General features: G+C 38.1%; 1 protein-coding gene across 1 annotated transcript in view; it reads right to left on the minus strand.

Annotated features, from left to right (window-relative positions):
• OTOG (otogelin) overlaps window positions 1-19,137 on the minus strand; it is a 91,327-nt gene that overhangs the window by 13,549 nt on the left and 58,641 nt on the right. The window contains exons 32-45 of the mRNA XM_008937156.1: window positions 17,303-17,420; window positions 16,535-16,614; window positions 13,814-16,135; window positions 12,621-12,892; window positions 11,791-11,959; window positions 10,660-10,796; window positions 9,653-9,742; window positions 9,100-9,283; window positions 6,901-7,121; window positions 5,946-6,084; window positions 3,563-3,757; window positions 2,503-2,715; window positions 1,605-1,709; window positions 1,137-1,247 (exon numbers count right to left, since the gene is read on the minus strand). Of these exons, the coding sequence (XP_008935404.1) occupies window positions 1,137-1,247; window positions 1,605-1,709; window positions 2,503-2,715; window positions 3,563-3,757; window positions 5,946-6,084; window positions 6,901-7,121; window positions 9,100-9,283; window positions 9,653-9,742; window positions 10,660-10,796; window positions 11,791-11,959; window positions 12,621-12,892; window positions 13,814-16,135; window positions 16,535-16,614; window positions 17,303-17,420 (4,356 nt within the window). The remainder of the gene's footprint in view (window positions 1-1,136; window positions 1,248-1,604; window positions 1,710-2,502; window positions 2,716-3,562; window positions 3,758-5,945; window positions 6,085-6,900; window positions 7,122-9,099; window positions 9,284-9,652; window positions 9,743-10,659; window positions 10,797-11,790; window positions 11,960-12,620; window positions 12,893-13,813; window positions 16,136-16,534; window positions 16,615-17,302; window positions 17,421-19,137) is intronic.

Here is a 19,137-nt window from a genome sequence, read left to right on the forward strand (position 1 = left end):
AGAGATCGATTGCGTTCATCCCTTGTAGTCCCTATACAGGAGACTAGTTTTCAGTGCAGCTTGCCTTTTCTATGTCCTCTGCTATACAGAATGAATACATTGTTTGTGAGTCAGATCACAGCAAACAGTATTTTCTCTTCCTTTCTGTTATGACAATTTCTTCAAGATTTTTCTCTCCTATGAAGTCACCCTGTTGTTTTCAGGAATGCTCCTCTGCCGGAATTACAGGATTTTTGATCCCAAAAAAAGGGCATCTCCTGTGATCCCAGTGTTACCCTCCCACTAGAACACACATGCAAACCACATCAGACACTTTTCAATACATACACTGCAAAGATTCATTATTTCAAAAGAGACAGAAGGATGCTGTGCAGACAGCAAGAAGAGTTAAACACAGCACATCACTATCAAATGATCAAAGTGACCTCCTGATTACTGTAACTGACAGAAGTGTCATTCAAGTTTTCACTTAATGCTCAAATTTTTGCACATGGAAGAGCTAATCAGGATGACAGGTTTTGATTTACAGGTATCTACGTGCAAAAATAGAGTGAATTTAATAGGACTTCACTGTCACATTATCATACAGAAAACAACTGCATGGTAACATCAGAACTCCTATATTGATGCAAAAAATACAATTTTCTTATTGAATTAAATCATTAAAGGCCAAATGTCAAAAGAACTTAACAAAAAATCTGCGTAATGCTCTTATATGGGATATTTACCATTGATGAAGATGAGCCATAGCTGATACAACAGGACATAGGGAGAAAGAACACACATGTAACTTCAGTCTTCTTTCAGATAAAATACTCATGCAGGTAGTCCCTGTACTGTATATGGACAGTCTCTCAAAAGCCCTCAACTCCCTCACCCGTGGACTCTACCACCACTCCTCAACATGACCAAGAATACTATACTCAGGGGGAAAAAGCTGGTTTTTGACTCTTGATGATTGTTGCCATTTCTTTTGTTTTGTAAACTTAATGACCCTTCTTTATTTTAGCCACTTTCAAGCCTTTCAACGTTGAGAGAGCTAAAGGAAGTGCAAGGAGACCTAACTGGCAATACAGTAGTAGATACCATTGCATATGCAAAACCACTTATATTCTCAGCCAGCCAAGACACTGTACCACATATGTAGGAAATGCAGCAGGTACTCTCCACCCGAGCAGCAATCAGTGTCTGATCATCTCGACAGCTTGGCATCTGCTCCACTGGTTCACATTTTTCTGGATCACATTCTGAAAAAAGTACAACAAATTTATTTCTTTGTACAAAATACAGCATTCCTCCTTTGTTATGCTATATCCCTAAATAATGGCCACACAGAGCAGAGAAATACTACAAGATACTTAAGAAAAACTTTCACCTCGTATTGCAAGAGACAAAGACATTCTCACTTGATCATTAGACTCCATCACTACATCTGCTCAAACTGAGGCACAGACCAACAGCTTTAGGATGACAGAGAATTTTGTAAATGGCTATAGTAACAATGACATCTACACTAATTATCTCTTTGCTTCTAAGTTCATCTATTTAGTTTACTGAATATATTTTACAGAGTGAACTTTTTTACCTTTTCAAAAGAAACCTACCACAAACATAGTCGGGACAACAGGATTTTTCATTGTAGTAAGTGACCAGCTTTTCCAAGCCATTACACTCAGGGATTAGGGGTTCACAGAGGCTCTGATTACAAACTGTTACATAAAGGGGAAAAACAAACAAACAAACTTGTAAACTATTATATGCATTTATAAGTTGAGCAGAGCAGTGGCAAGCAGTTATTTGCAGTGTGATACCTTAAATGCATCACATTTTACACCATGCATCACATGCAGAGGAAAACCACAACAAACTAGCAGAAACACCCAAGGCAATCTTCAGAAACATCTGGCTTCTTCAGATGCAACACTCTCCATAGAGGCAAAGTTAAATGAGAGATGAGTCCTTGTGAGTATTTAAAAAAGAAAACAAAACAAAAATTCCCATGGAAAACACAGTAACATCATCCTAGGTGTTCAAAACATGGAGACAGATTGCAATTTCTTTTTGAAGATAGACTTTCTAAGCTAGATAAGGATTAAAAAAATAAAAGCTTTTATATCCTTTTCTTACTGCTCACTTTGTAAATTAGATAAACAATCATCTAATCTTTATCTCAGAATTAGTTATATAATTTATTTGTATTTGGATATAAAAAAAAAATCAGTAGCCTCTACTGTAGAGAGAAACACAATTCATATCCACATAAACACAGTGCTATTTCAGTCCTTTTAACCCTTGTCCCCTCTCTCTACCTCTCCCCAAAAACCTACTGGATATTGAGCTAAATAGTACAAAGTTTCTAAAGTTTTCTACATAATCTGCAAATTCAAATCAAAGTCATTTCCATTCACTTCAAAAGAAGGATGTAACAGGAAAACAAACCACAGAGAAAGGCTATCTGTATGTTCTAGTGGGCAGTACTCATACTCACTAAGGAATACTTACTACAGATCTTCTGAGGACAGCACATCTGATCACCAGGAACAAGCAGGGCGACTTCTGCAAATCGCTGACAGTCTAAGGTGTGGGTATCTGAACAGTTGTACTCCACTGGAATAATGGTCTCACTGTCAACACATTTTTGCCTACAGCATCCGCTCAAAGAAGTTTCCCAGATCTCACCTACTGCATGAGGTGCTCCCGAGCTGTCTGTACAGGCTAGATCAGGACAACAGAAAACAGAAAAAATTCCTTTTAACTTCAAATTTTGACCACCATTTTCTTCAACAGCAAGTGTGGATCTATGACATATAAAAACTCCCAGAGTTTTAAAGGCATCACCTATCTCCATCATCCCACAAAAAAAGTGAAAGAGGAGACAGTCTTAGGCTTTGTATGGGAAAGCAAAACACTCAATGCCCTCCAGAGGATCAGGGCCTCCACTTTGTTTTGTACCCACACTGCACAGCTAGTAACTTAAAATCCCAATCCAATCCTTTGTTGATCTGAAAAGAAGTTACTTTTGCATTTTGCACAGGCAAAAAGAATTATTACTTTACAGTGCTTTTTGTAATCTGTTGTTATTATAATTGCAACTTTAAGGTTTGTGTTGTTAGTATCAAGTATCGGTCCACAGTTTGTGTGCTCAGGCAGAACTGTAAAGAAATTAAATATAAATGCTGGCAGAAAGAACATAGGACATGTATTATTAAAAATCTGTAATTAACTAATGCTGCCTGCTTTTGAATGCTATTTAGTATCAACAGGCTGGAGCCTTGGCAAAGGTCTAGGTGAAAAGGAGGCCAAGACTAAGAGAATACTACAGTGCATAAACCTAAGCAAAAACTTCCATTTTCAAGAGCATCCTCCAGCTGACAGGTGAGCAAAATTGTACATCACAAGGACATTCCCTGCTTGCTCACCTGTACAGTTACTGCTCACTGAATATCTAGAGTCCTCAGGTGAATGACATGCAGAACTCACACATCAGAACTTGACTTATTAGAAATGAATATCTGACTAACAACTTGCAGCTAATAAGGAAGAAAATCACATCTAAATATACCACATTTTTCTTCAGGAATACAGACAGCAGTGTGAGCTCGGTGAAGGATGGTCCCTCCCGCACAGACGCAGCCTTCTGTCAACACTGAGCAGGAGTCTAGGTCCAGAGAAGCAACTTCATTATTCTGACAGGTATCTGGAACCTCACAGGCAGCTATACAAGCCTGATAAGAGAAGTTTTCAGAGCAGGGGAAGGCTAGAAAGGAAATAAACAAATCACTCATTCTGAAGCTGTAATCACAGGAGGCAGTAGCTAAGAGAAGATGTTATTGCCTTTTTGTCAACTTCCTGTGCTTGCCAATTGAGTAGGATCTACCAACCCAAAATGTTATACAGACCAGTTACCTTCCACATGACAAATTCAAACAAAAGAAAGTTGCAAGCACTTTTACTTCTCTTCTTGTAGTAACATTTCCTCAGGCTATGGTTTGCATTTTGGCAGTAAAGACATCAAACCATACAGTGCTGACACAACATATTTTAAACTTCAATCGTGTTTGCAAACACTACATACATTAATAATACAGTGTTCCGAATCATTCCAAACACCTTGCAGTAGCTAGAGAAAACACAGTGATTACTAAAGGGCAAAGCTTTGTCAATTACAAAAATATGTATCTAAAGGCAAATTCAGCATTGTTTTACATGAAATAATAAAGAATGGTGGGAATTCATTACTGTATTTAGCAGATATCCACATTAATCACTTTCTTGTGTGTTTTTGTTATTATTAAGTCAAAGAACATGGTTAAGTGTAACATTCTTTGTACCATTAATGTAAATTCATTGGCATGTTATGTGTGCATGCAGGAACAGAGCAAAAAAGCATCTCATTTTGATTTAATTTTTGCTGTTGAAAACTTAACATGATCTTTCATTGGTTGAAAACAGTGGTTAAAGATGCATAAATATAGCAGAGAATGATGACAAATGCCACAGTGTAGTTCTGTGAACTACCAAAATATATGATCCTCACCATGTAATGATACCTAAATCATACAACAACACCATCTGGAATCAAAAGTCCAGTTCATAAAGGGACTGTCTGCTCAAAAATAGGGAAGGTTCCAGTTTTGGTTTTAAAGATTAATTGGGAGACGAAGTTGATTTTATTCAACTCCTCACTACTAAAAATGGCCATAATGCCCCACAGGAAATATCTGTTAGAGCCCTGTAAACAGAAGAACTCAGGCTTTTAAAAATCAGTCTACAGCATATCAGCACATAGCGACCACAAAATCCAGATGCAACTTAGTAGTTCTCTCTTGCTAGGCTGGCACCACCGGAGGTCACTGTGGTATAAAGGTTAAGAAGGTGATGTGTCCCTTCACAAGGGGTGGAATACACACCTATATTTACAGATATATTTTGTAAGGTCTCTTTTAAAACAGTTATTTGCTAGTAAAACCCATAGAAATTGCAGATTGTTTTTTAATTGACTGTTTTAAAGCTTTCGATCCCATGACTATTATTTGCAGGGCATTAGGACATGCCTGTACACAGCCTGTACACATGTACCACCCTAAATCACTTCTCAAAAAGACAGCACTTATGACTTCTGTGCAGTGCGTTCTCTTGGTTTTGTGGATCTCTCACCATCAACTAGTCTTTCCCTTTCCAAGCACTGACACCACAGACTTCCCTGTGTTATCATTGCATAGGGCTTTTCCTAGGCAATCATTGAGAGCGTAAGAGATGCTCTAATCCAATTTTTCTACTTACTGAGAACCACAGATACCATTTGGCCTTAGATTTTAGTACATTGCTATGGAAGATGTCTTCTGCCAGGATACTCTAAACTCTCAGGTTTTACTCCTTACTTTCCATCTAATCTCAGAGTTGTTTCATTTCCCTAATCCCTTCTTCAAAGACACAGATACTGCCAAATCAATGTACCACAGAACTTTCTTTCTGTGGCCTCCTCCTTTCCACAACCAATTCTGTTGCGTTTTCACACACTGCTTTGAATTGTATCATTAAAAAATGCTGATTTTATTATCTCAGCAATGGTGACCAATGCACACGAGGTCTCAAGATGCATTGGTATTTTCAGCTTACAGTAACTTTTATTAAGCAAATGCAATGACCATTACATTGCAAGTGAGAAGATTTTACTTCTACAGTTAGGTTAAGTCAGAGGTAGGCTTCTGAGCAAGGTTCTGTAGCTTACCATTTCCATCTGTGAAATGGCTGTAACAATCCCGATTCCTGCACACACTGCTTTGAATTGTATCATTAAAAAATGTTGATTTTATTGTCTCAGCAATGGTGACCAATGCACATGAGGTCTCAAGATGCATTGGTATTTTCAGCTTACAGTAACTTTTATTAAGCAAATTTTGTCTCTGTGAACACTAAGGTATGCATACACACAGGGTACTTACGACAGTAGTCAGAGCTCCTCCATTCTATACAAATATTAAACTTGTTGCACATTGCCACGTAGGCAGCTAGTGAAATGCATGGATTTCGGATGTACTCAGTGTCTTGAACCCATATATCACAGAATAACTCAGGTGGAACCTAACAAAGAACATAAAAAATATTGCACCTTCATTGAGACCCAGCTAGGTAGGAAAACTATTGACCTTTTTACATAACAGCTACAAAGGAAGCTAAAAGTTCATTGTTGTAAAAAGAGAGTTTACTAGTATTTAAAAGTAAGTCTTCCTGAATGTTGACATCCTTATAGTCCTCAATTTCATCACTTGTAAGCATCAAGGCAAGAACTAATAGAGCTTTTCCACTGGAAGGCAGGATGTCTGTTTTTGGCCTCTTCTTCATCAAACTCAACAATATGCAGAAGGTGAAATAGTAAAGGTACTCATATGATCAGAAAGAAATACTTTATTTGCACAGTTTGTTATTTGCTTTAGGTTTGCTTTAAATGCTCTGTTCTACCCTCATCTCTCTAAGCTGGACCTCCCTGTCTCCAGAGCCTTTGAGAATGCAGGTTCTCAGATTACTTATTGCTGTTTGGAACTTGTTAAATTACTGAATGCTTAAGGATTAATTAAATCCTAAACCCATCCTGTTTTACTTCGCTCTACATCATACTGATACAATTTAAGTAGCTGGGACTGGTTTACAAATTAGATTATACTGTCAAAACTAACATATGTTATGAATTCTGAAAGTGGTAGTTGCTTATTTAACTCTCCTATCAAGCTGGCACACTCTTCAACTGTTTTTACCTTGCACCTACAGACACAAGAAAGTAACCATCTCATTCTACAGACCTGGTTACATGCAGTTTCACATTAATGAAATTATCAAGTATATGAAGTTATATCAGAATTGCATCTCTCAAAATGTAAGCTTCCAAAATCGTTCACATACATAAGGATGGCAGCTGCTGAAGGTCTGGTTCAACACCATTCTTAAGCACTCTGAGCAGTCCATGACTGAACAATTAGTTTCCTGATGCCTGTCTTCTCCAACATACTTTAACGTGTCTGGCACTTGCCAGCTGTCTATAAAAGTGGATGGAGCACTGCTTTTGCTTAAAACTGTCCTGTTGGGCAGCATCAGATCGTTTTCCAAGCTTCCATCACAAAACCCTGTGCATTAACAAAAGAAAAAAGCAGATTAACAATGCATGGTTCATTCTAAACTATGTTTGAAGTGGAATATTCTAACAAGTACATAGCTTTTTAATAACTTATACAACATGACAGCATCACGAACCTCAATTGACATAGAAAGTCTTCGGATGAAAATACACAAAATTCAGAAAAATTAAGCAAAGCAAAAGTAAAGATGCATCTATGAATGGAAATCTATTGTCTATCAAAGAGCTGTTCAGACAGCCCAGTTATAGCACAAACTTTAGCCCACAGTTGCACAAGTGCTAAACAAAGGCTGATTTTTAAAAAAAGGTTACAAAGCACCTCCATGTATAGCAACAGTGCAAAACTAAGGCTTCACATTGGCTTAGTGGGATCTGGCTGCAGCTAAAACTGACGTGCTTGTGATCTCTTCCACCAGTTTTGCTTAGAGATGTCCATGCTCCCTGCTCTCATTTGTCATCTCCTACACCAGCTCTTCACCAGTTACTACATTTGCCTGATCCTTCAACTACAAAAGACACTGCTGTCTTTGACACAGATCCTTCCAAAGGATGCTTGTGCTACAAAACTCTAATGGTGTCTTCAGTTTTACCCTTTCCATGCTGCTGAGAAATCAGGATCTGCCAATACTGCAGTTGAGTTAAAAGACACCTAAGAAAGCTCAAATACAAGAAGCAGACTGACACAGAAATCACAGGAGATGAGGGTAGACTGATTTACCCTGAGAAGGTGCAGTACAACCAGCTTATTTAAAACAGGCTCTGGTAAGTTGCACCAGACAGCACTGTGCAGGCAGTTTTATGCAGAGAATCCCAGTCAGAGATGAATGCCAGAGAGATATAGCACATTCTCTGAAAAAGTTGTACTTGGAACACTATCCACAGAAATGTGTTGTCATCTAGACAAATTGCCTTGCAAACTGGGAATGTAGTCTTCCCAAATTCTCCTTATCAGAGTAATCGAACAGGTAACAGCAGAAGAGACTCTCAGGACAACTTGAATCAAGCTCACTAAAAAAAAAAAGTCTTTACATTCTTTTTTCTGTTTGATTTAATTACAATAACAATTAGCCAAATGCAGCAAGAATGAAGTTGAAAACAGAAGTTAGGACAAATTATAGGTAATAATCCAATTTCAAAAGAGCAGTAAATTCAAAATCTCCTCCTTTGTGAGAAGCACATTACTGTCTGCAGGACTTGGAACTGGACTGAGCTAGCTCTGGCATTCGATACTGAGCTACAGGCATTTGCCCTTTCTGGAACTGGAAAGATATCCACTGTAATTATATGAACTCTGTAACGCTGGTTTCCAGCTCCAATTTGCAGCAGATACATTTACAGATTTAGGTATCACAGTAGGGATTTACATTAACAAATACACACTTGCAAAAACTATAGCACCAAGAGCTTATTCAAGGCTACGATTTTTAGAAGAAAGAAACCAGGTGAAACTATTGAGCAGAGTTAACAGAGTGCAACAAGATGGTTATTTAACCCAGTACTATTAAGAAATTCCCTCTGAACTACTTCCTCCAACAGATAAATCAAGAGTCATTCTCTGAAGTGAACATTTCCTGTGAATTCTGACCTTTAGAAACTGCAAATAGCACATATTGCTTCCTATCAGCTGGGTATCAAACACTAAATCCGCGTGCCGTTATTTGACGTCACGGACTTACGCCTGTCCCACTTCTCTGGGTTTGGTTACAGCAGTCATGCCTGTGATTACAACAGCTTGCAGTTAGAAGCAGCACTATGGGTAAAAAGTGTCTGCATGGATAGGTAATAAACATAATTTCAACAATTAAAATTAATAGTAATTTAATTTTAATGGTATCTTAAACTTTGCAATGACCTGCAATAACTGGTTTTGGTCAGATCTTGGAAAACAGAGTTTATATATTTAGGAAAATGTGCCTGCCTAGCAAAGCATCTGAATACCTTTATTTCTTGCACTACTCTGTACTTACCACATAGTCCCAAAGCTCGTGGTTCTCTGGTACTATTAAACTCAATAATCATCACACCTGTGCTGTGAAACCACTGAATTCTGATTTTTGTTGGTGTCTCAACTGCATACTTGAAGCCCGAATCCTCAACTCTGTATCCGTATTTCCTAACAGTTGGCCAAGCAAATCTTGAATTTACTGTTATCTAAATATACACAGAAAAGAGGTTAAGTGTCAGGTATCAAGTGCTGTAGGTAGAACTAATGCCAGATTCTCAGCAGCTTAGGAACCTAACTCATAACTAATTTCAAAAGAAGTCAGGCTCACCTCCACAAAGATAACACAGATACTGACTCACAGTTTATGTGACCTGATCTGCAACTTGCCCTGTTAACCATCCTTGTATCACAATTTATTTCTTTGAATTTATTAGCAGTTTACTAAGTTGGAACAATGAATTATATGACCTGTTGTGTCCCACTCAATGCTCCTTCAGTATCCACATGAGAAGGCAGCTGATTGCAGAAGTAAGATGATACCTAGAAGTTAAAGAATGAACCCTCAAAATACTTACTTTTCTACTTAAACGATTGATAATAATTTGGTTTGATACATAGGTTAGATTCAACATTGCCAGGCACAAAGATGTTGAACTTGTATTACTCTGTAGAGAAAATAAAAATACATCAACCATAATTGTAATATGCAAAATCTTGGTGTATTAGCTGTTTATTTGCTTTAGGTACTGGAACATTAAGGATTTTTCAGAAGTATATTTTTAAAAGAGGAAAACTGCTGATTGCAGTTTCAAGTCTGGACTACGAAGTTCATCTGGACAGAATTCCTGCAAAATAAAAAAAATACTGCAATCTCATTTTGTTCAGCAACTGTGATGTATCACCCAATCTCGAAATCACAACAGAAATAAAGTGTTTCAGGGGAAAAAAAAAGAAAAGCAACACTTGACTAGCTGTTCAGACACAGAAAAATATGAACTACATATTTGAAAGTGAGCATGAACAAGGTTGGGAATGCTGAATCTATACAATATACATACTGTACAAAAGTAATGGATCCGAAATATGTACATACTTCCTGAGCTACAAGGTGCTGAACAAAACAGAAAACACCAAATTCAACAGGAAAACAAATCTGAAAGTCATAACCAGATCTTTTTTTTTCATATTATATTGAGCTTCCAGAATTAACTTCCATAAGGTATTACTTGGGACCAAACTTTGTGATGGATATTATTATGGACATCAAAATTACCAGGCTTTCATAGCAGAGAACAATGACTATACATCCACTTATCTATCACCACCTTCTCTATTTCACACATAAGATAACATGGACCTACTGCTCACCTTCCTGCTGTTTCAGAAGGAATTATGCATATAAATTCAGGTAATAAACTGCTACACAACTCATAAGTGTTGTTGAAGTGCAAGTACAATGCATAGGTATTGTGCAAAAGTGAATAATTCACCACAATTATGCTGTATTACTGTGGTCTTTCATTTAAGACACATCTTATTAGCAGTACTGAACACCATTTGTTAGCTGATAAATGTTAGTTACCGTTCTACAGTCAAGGACATGGACAGTTATAGTTTCATCTTGAGTTTGACTAACAATGTAGGATGCTTCTTTGAATAAAGCCAAATGATTTCCATCATAGGTTACAATGCTCAGATCAGAGAAAATTGTGCAACGACCTAAGAAAAACAAAAATAAATTAACTGGTTTTTCTAACTGATTTTATCATTTCTGTAAACATTACAAAATAAGTATATAAAACAATATATTTTATAGGATTAACTAGCTTACTAGAGTTTCATATATGCAGTGCTTATTTTCAGCTATATTTGATACTGTTGCATCTCTGTGAAAGGACAGCAGAGTCAAATCCTGCATATTTCAGTTGGACATCCTGCACTCCTCTGCCATCAGTTACTTTCCTACAGTTCTTGCCAGCAAAGTTTGTAATTGTTACAAGTCCCAAACCAGCAAAAACCCATGAATGACAGTGTTTGATGCCGGAGCCTTAGCTCCCTTCTAGTCTTGTTCCTGAGGTGAAAGCTCACATGAAAATTTTCCTTCTTCCCAATCTTATTGCTAAAGCTTTTGTGTTTCAAAGGGTTTGGAGTTCTACTCCAAATACTTACTTCAAACTCTAGTGTGTAAGCAGACATTTTCATTGCTTCTCTTCATCCTTTCTTTGCTATTACAGACTAAATTGAATTTCCTTTAAGGTTTGGATTCTTTCTGCCCAATTCAAGGTAACTGATGGGAGTGACTACAGTACAACTATGCTTCTGAGTCCCCAAAACTGTTAATGGAGCCAGTTAACCGAGTGTATAGAATTTTCTCATGCTGAAGTAGATGTAAGATGAACCAAAAATCCACTGTCTGTCTTGACTGTGTGTCCTCTGATTAAAAAGACGACAAGATGGGCCTAAGCCAGACCTGGACACGTCCACTGCAGATATCTAAAGCTGGAGGGATAACCTATATGAAATGAACATGTTGATTTAATTTCCCTGGATGTAGAACTAGAACTAGAAATTGCATTAGGCAACAAGCAACCCATACAATAGGCATCTTGTGTTTCTACACCATGGTATAGAAGTGTCAGTTCTTAGCCTTCTTACACATGCATTAAACTGTTACCTAAATTCACTTGAAAAGTACTGCATAATTAAAACTTACATGCACATTCCCACTTTGGGCAGCATTTGTCACCATTCATTTGAGTAGCAAATCCTAAAACTCCACAGCTGGGTTGAGTTGTATTGTACGGGCAGGTCTGTGACTTATTAACTTGGATCAGTTGTCCATCCAAGCAAATGTGTTTTATGCACTCAGTGTCTGTAATGGGCTAAGGCATATTTAATAAAAGACATAGGTTACCATTCTTACCAAGATGGTATCACAACATTATAGAATATTTGCTCAAAAAAGGTGCTCATATTCTTCAGGTACAGAATACTTATGAATCTCTGTGACACTGATGGAAGCAAGACGTGAAGAGCACTTTTGAAAATCCAGTCATTCTGAGGACAACTTAAAAACTGCTGTCAGGCTGTAAAGCAGAGAACAGCACGATGCAATTGTCAGCTTTACAGGAAGAACAGTTGAGAGGGAGAAGCACGGAAGGACACAAGTAGAAATAAAGCATGTCTTTCCAGAGATCCCTGTTAAGGAGGACAACGTGACAAAAAACTGTCGTTGGGCAATGTTAAGCAGCATATTCTTCCCCTCTCCCCTCCCCAAAAAAATTCTTCTGACAGTCACACTCAGAAAACTGACACCTGAAACACTGGTTTCTAACACTTACAAAAACCATTATGCACAGCTTCAGATGTAATTGAGAAAGTAACAGAGCTCCCTGTTTGATACAGGTATTCTAAATCCTAAAGATCAACGTATGCACTGACAACACTCACAATGTATGGCGCTCGATTTTTCTTTTTTAACAGCGTGCAAAAGTAACCAAGAAAAACTTAAAATGGAACAGATAAATATTTATAGTTACTCACTGTGCAAGTTTGAAGAGTTGCTGTTTCTCTAGGCAGCATAAAAGCTGATGCTGTGACTCCTGACACAGCTTCAGCTGTTGCCAGTTCATCAGAAAATGTTGTAGTCAAGCCATGAAGCGGTTTGGTAGATACAGAGGCAAAACCAGAAACTGATGGAGCTGTTGTATCATTTGGATGGTCAGATACCACTAGCAGTGAACTCACAGAAGGCATTTGTAGCTCAGATGATATTTCAGGTTTTGAAGTTTGAGTAGTACTGACTGACGATGCAGCTATAGAGGGAAAAGGTTTTGATTCAGAGGATGAATGTATAGTGGACAGAACTGATGCACTTGCATTAGAAGGAATTGCTGTTGTTTTTGTGAAATATGGAGAGTAAAATGTCTGAGGTGTTTCTGGGGTAATGACAGCACCTTGAGTATGGACAGCTCGGACTTCCGTTGTTAATTCTGGCTCTTCAGGTTTTCCTGTATCAAGGGGCATGGCTCCTTTTGCTTCTGAAGTAACAGAAAAATAGGTGGGCTTCACAAAGCCTGTGATGGATTCTGTTACTGCGTCTGCTTTGCCTGAAGTTACTGATACAATACTAACATTTTGCCCAGTGCTGCTTATCACTGAAGAGGCTGAAGCTGCAGCTGATGAACGGGCCATAGCTGACAACGCTGTACTTGCTGGAGACGTGGGCCCATAGGTGGTGGCTGGCAGTGTGACTTGCTCAGGCAATGCCACAGTTCTCTCTGTACCACTTTTGCTTGTCGACACAGATGGCTCACTCACCATCACAATGGGAATTTTGGTTGTTTCTGCTAACAAAGCTGATGAAGAGGTTGACTGAGATTCCAATGAAGCTGTAGCTGTTTCAGATGTTTGACTTGAATCAAGTGATTCAGTAAACAAGGCCTGCTGTGTCAATTTTAGACCAGTACTTGCCTTTTGTGTGGAAAATGAAGGAACTGCCTCTTTTTTAATCGTCGTTAAAGAAGAAGCTGCATGCACTTCTGGCGAGGAAGGCAGAACTCTGGTGCCAAAAATCAAATCAGCTGTTGTTCTAGTTGGGACTGTAGACTGCAAAACAGACAATGTTCTTGATACATGTGGCTGTGTGACCGAATCAGTTAAATGCAACACTTTTTCAGTTGGTAAAATAACTCCTGTAGGACCTACTGAGGTAGGTAACATACTTGAATGAATGCCTTCAGGTAGAGAGGTGATTAAGGAGTATGAAGAAGTTAATTCTACTGTAGCTTCAGTTGTGCCAAAGACACGTTGTGGCTCACCAGTGGATTTTGTTAGAGTTTCTGCAGGATATTGGTAAACTGAGGTGGTGCTTTGGCTTAACAATGAAGGCTCAGAAGTCTGACGACCAAGTTCCATAGCCTTCTGAGTAGAAAAGTATGGTATAACCATGGTCTTTGTGGTCTGTACTGAAGGTTTATCTCCTGAAGATGTTTGCTGAGAGAAGGGGCCCACTGAAGATGGAGGAAAGGATGGCTGAGCTGTGACTGCTGTAAATTTTACTGTATCTGCTATACTTGGGACTGTAGATTTCAATGCTGTTGTGGTTGTTGCTTCTGGTATCATTTGTGTTAAAGAAAGCGAAGAAACCGATTTATCTGCTAGATACTGAGAGGTGGAGAAAGTGGCAGAAGACTTTGTTACTGGAAGTACAATAGAAGAAGACAGAGTTGATTTTTCTTTGGCATCATAGGATGTATGCATGGGACTGAGACCTGTCAAAGACATTTCTTTTGCATATGATGGTAGTGAAGGGAGAGAAATGTTTAAAGATATTAGAGAACTTGTTGAAAAAGGGGAAGCAGATGACTTTCTGGTAGAGATGCTAGTAAACCTTTCCATTTGTGATTTATCTGGCTGGGTTGTCAATGATGTGGTTTCAGTTGCACTAAGAAGAGGAAGTGGAGATCCAGTGACCAATGTTCTTCGAGCCGACTCCTCTTCTGTAGCTACAAAAGGAAGTGTGGTGGTTTCTTTCGATGAATATTCACTACCTGAATATGCTGAAGTGCTTGTCTTTGCTGTACTTGAAACCAGAGTTGACTTGTATTTGGTAGATGTTTTTCCAGAAAACAAAGTTGACACTGCTCCTGATTCAGAAGATGTTATTTTGGATGTTACCTCAGTTACAACAGGGTATTTAGTGTATAATGTCGTCAGGAACTCTGTTGTGTTTAAAACTGTATATGAGGGATATCCTGTAGTTGAAACAGTTTTAAATGTTTTTTTTAATTCACCGGAAGCTGGAGAAGCAGGAGTAGGAACAGACACTGAAGGTCTTTCTGTAGAAAGAGTGATGGATTTTTCAGTTGTAGAACTAGGATGCAGTGAATATGGAGGGAAATAGGAACTTGGCATGTGCTCCACATGAGATTTTGTTTTGGGAGTCTCCTTTGTATGAACTGTAAATGATAACAAAGTTGTTTCTGATGATGTCTCCTGAGTTTGTGAAGTTGTTGCCTTTGGACCTAGAACTGTAGTGAAAGGTACCTCTGCAGTACCAGCCAGGTGTTGAACCATTTCAACAGGAGATTCCGTCATTGCCTTTTCTAATGAAATAGTTGGTGTGGATGTTGGTGATAATGTAGTCCTCAGGCTTTGTTTGGTTAAAACAATTTCTGCTTCTGTTGTTGCTGAAGATGCTGGTTTTAACAAAGTAGTGATCACAGGAGCAAATGATGTTACTGTAACATTAGCTGCTGTGGTAAAAGGCTGTCCTAGGCTTGTATTCATCCCTCCTGAAGTTCCTGTTAGATTAACTGGTGGTGTATAAGAAGGCATGCTCAGAGGGGGTGATGTGGAAGGCTGGGGTAGATGTGCTGTAGTTTTTTCTGTTCTTGATTCAAATGGACTGGGCATAAACATTGTAAGTCCTTCTGGTTTTACTTGTGCTTCTTTTGTGGGAAGTGTTCTTGTGGCTATTTCTGATATTTCCATCATTTTTGTTTTGACTGGCATTTCTGTTGTTCTAAGTGTAAGCGGTGCCCCAGTAAAAATAAAAGTAGCAATTGTTTTGGTTTCTGATTCTGTGCCTGTAGTCACTGCATGTGTAGTAGTTACTGCCTGAGGTTCTGTAGCCCTCAATAGTTTAGTGGAACCACTACTGATCAGAGGTATCTTCATGGAAGTTTCTGAACTGAGAGTAGATGGGAACAATGAAGAAATGCCAACAGGAGAAGACAAGCTTACATTAGATCCTGTTGTCCTGGACACTGCTGTAGTGCTTCTCCCAGATGTCATTTCTGTTGACTGTGAAGAAATATTTGATGACAAAATTATGGTTGGAAGTGTTGCATTAGATGTAGCAGCTGAGACTGCAGTTTTCCCTGTAACTGCAGTGAGTTTCAATTTTGAAGCAAGTGTTGTTTCCATGTCCTTTGCTTCTGGTTCAGGAAATGAAGTTATGACTTCACTGATCACTGCCAAACTTGTACTTGATGAAACGGCTGGTGTTTGAATGCTAGGTGTCAAAGGGAGATTATAATCTGCAGGTTCAATGCCTGAAACCAGACACAAACAATAGTCCAAAATTAATGAATAATTATAGTCATAAAACTAGCAGAATTATAGGTGGTTATATAAAACTCTAACCTTTTCAGTTGCCTTTAAACTTCTAACATTTATAGACAAGTTAAAAATGCATTAAATCATTTGCTCCACATCTAATGTTACTGAAATGTTTTATGAAGAAAGAATGCCTTTCTTGGTTTAAAATCTGTCTCAGATTTTTGAAGAGTGAAATTATTTTAACCAAAATATATGAATCTTGAGCTCACTAAATATACAACTAAGGTCACAGGTACGTAAGTTTAATCACTGATATTTGAAAATTTGACTAAAGATCTAAGAAATTAATAAGCCAAGTATCATACATAATATATATAATTTTTCAAACATACAGTCTTCAAAATACACGCATCTTTGAGTGACTTCATCCAGCAACATATTGAGAGGACAGGCAGGGACACATCCTTCCACTCTGAAAGAAAAATAATTAGTATTAACTAATTGAACAGTATCTTTTGGATTAAGCATTTAAGTTTAGGAAATCAGGATTTATTTATGAAGTATTTTTAAGTAGAAAAGTCTTGCTCTACTTAGTTCTCATTACCTCAGTGTACTCCTTCAAAATCTCATTGCTGTGGCTTCCATCCTCACTTGGATCTAAACTAAAGCATGAACTCCACAATACTTGGCCTTTGAAATTAACAGCCATGGGATCCCTAGGGAATGCTAAAAGGAAATCCTAAACATGCCAAAATCCAAATGCCAGTTTTACCAGTTGCAAAGATTCCAATAGGCAGGAAAAAGCAAGGACAGACATGGCCGTTGTAATGCCAGAATGAAAAGCAGAGGCACAACTCTCTGAAAAAACACTTGTCATCACCTCTCTTTACTAATACTCTATAATAATGCCCCCCAGCATCAAAGTTACAAATCCAGCAGTCATGCCAGAATCTGACAATACTTGCACAACAATTGAAATGTCACTGTCATGTAGCTGCCACAGCAGGTTTTATTCCATTTCTGTTCTACTTCACTTCCCTCCTTATACAAGAATACAATCCTTTTAGACTGAGCCTGCACCTGGTCCTTCATATCCTTATCATGCTGCGTAAGTATGTTACCCAGATGAGATACTTCTCCATAAAAACACAGGTACTTACTTTGGAACTTCCTGACAGACTTTTCCCAAAGGGTCCCTGCACGTCTTGAAACAAGGGCTTGTACAGGCATCATAATGCCATTCACATGCAGAACGGGACAGAAATGTAAATTTGACATCTGAAAGCCAACGAAGATCTGTTACTCTCATATATTTCTAGAATTAGAGAGATCCTTACCTCTGAGAGGCGTGCTTCAGTTCACTGCAGCTCTAAATCTCTTACTCTTTCTACCTGTGTTCTCTACTAATATTGGTAATATTTTTTTAACTGCTAAGGTCTTTAAAACTTAGAAAAATAGTTTATGTTTATGCAAAGTGTACTAAAAGTGCACTGGCTCTGTAGCCTATTTTATTCTTTGTAGTATGAAACATTGATTTAGCCACATTTTAAAGTATATTACAATCACTTGAAAATAAAGCCAGGCAAGTTAGAGCTGTTGGTTTGATGTTTTAAAAACTTTATCAACAATGAAACTGTATGTTTGCTTATTCAAACAAAATGCAAAATTAAGATTATGGTGGTTCAGTACAATTACTGCTATTAGAATGAAAACAGACAGCACCAGTTCGGATACAGTGGTACTCTTTATAACACAGTGTATCATAATGGTTGTTTACTTGGTGTGTGAAATTTGTAGATATAGCACAAAGTTGACTATAACTTGTGCAATACAGTTGTATTTTAAAAGCCAAAACAAACACCATTCCAAATAAAGTTACCAGAAGTGATGCCAATTTAGGCTCTTTAAAGCAAAATATCTTAACAGTTGATCTTCTCAACAGCAGTATAAGATTATTACTCTGAGAGAAATTAACTCAAAACTCAACTTATTCTGCATCTGAAATTCTAACTGCCCCTGTAATGAACAAAGCAACTTGGATGAGATCAGACACCTAGTCTGGCAAAATTTAACTCAAAACACATACTACACCAGACAAAATAATACCAATAATTAAACATTGTGGCAAATGCAAAAGACAAAACCAACGAATCCCACCCCCCAACCCAAACTAAGCAGATAGTGTTTATTGAAAGACATACAAATTCATATAATTGAAACCCAAAGTACAAATTCAGAAGAGTTAAGCTTTGCAGTGAGAATGAACAGAAATAAGGATCAGCCACACTTCCAGTGCTTTATTAAACTATGCAGGACCTTTACAAAATGAAGGTAAAGAAGAAAGAGACTGTGTGTAAAATCTGAGAAAAAAAACCTGTGGCAATCATCACGCGTGTGACATGCCCTTGCCCACTCAAACTCAGTAGCACACTCTTACACTGCAACCCTGCCCCACACGCAGGCAGGACCCTTTCCCACACGATGCCAGGTGAGCCAGTGGCTCTTCCAGCGCCTGTGTGGATCTCAGTCCCTGAGCTACAACAGCCCCCCAGCTCCCTCCTGTAGCAGTGATGTATTTATGCCTATGGAAGGCCACCATCACGACGTACGTGTCCCCCTAGACTGGTAAACCTGACCCTAGAGCTACGTTGTTCAGAGCCTACAAAAACTAGCTGCTCTTATACAACATTATGTGAAAGACCAGAAAAAAAAAGGTTACTATTTAAAAAGAGTTTCCAATTTTGGTCTTCTGAAGTCCTTTTGCTTTTAAGTTTTGCTGATATTTGCTTGACCGAGACAAAAAGAGAATAGCTCTTTTACATCTTCTGGGAGAAGGTCAATTTTTCCATGAAGATCCTAAGAAATTATTCTTCCTGCAACTTAGGGACATCTGCACTTACAGATAATGATGTCTCTGCCATTACTAACCATTAGACTTTTAAAATACCAATAATTATCTTAAATCAAAGGTATAAATCAAATTTGGACAAGAAAG

This window comes from Merops nubicus, unplaced genomic scaffold (genome assembly GCF_000691845.1).
Source record: "Merops nubicus isolate BGI_N331 unplaced genomic scaffold, ASM69184v1 scaffold12400, whole genome shotgun sequence".
Taxonomy (NCBI): Eukaryota; Metazoa; Chordata; class Aves; order Coraciiformes; family Meropidae; genus Merops; species Merops nubicus.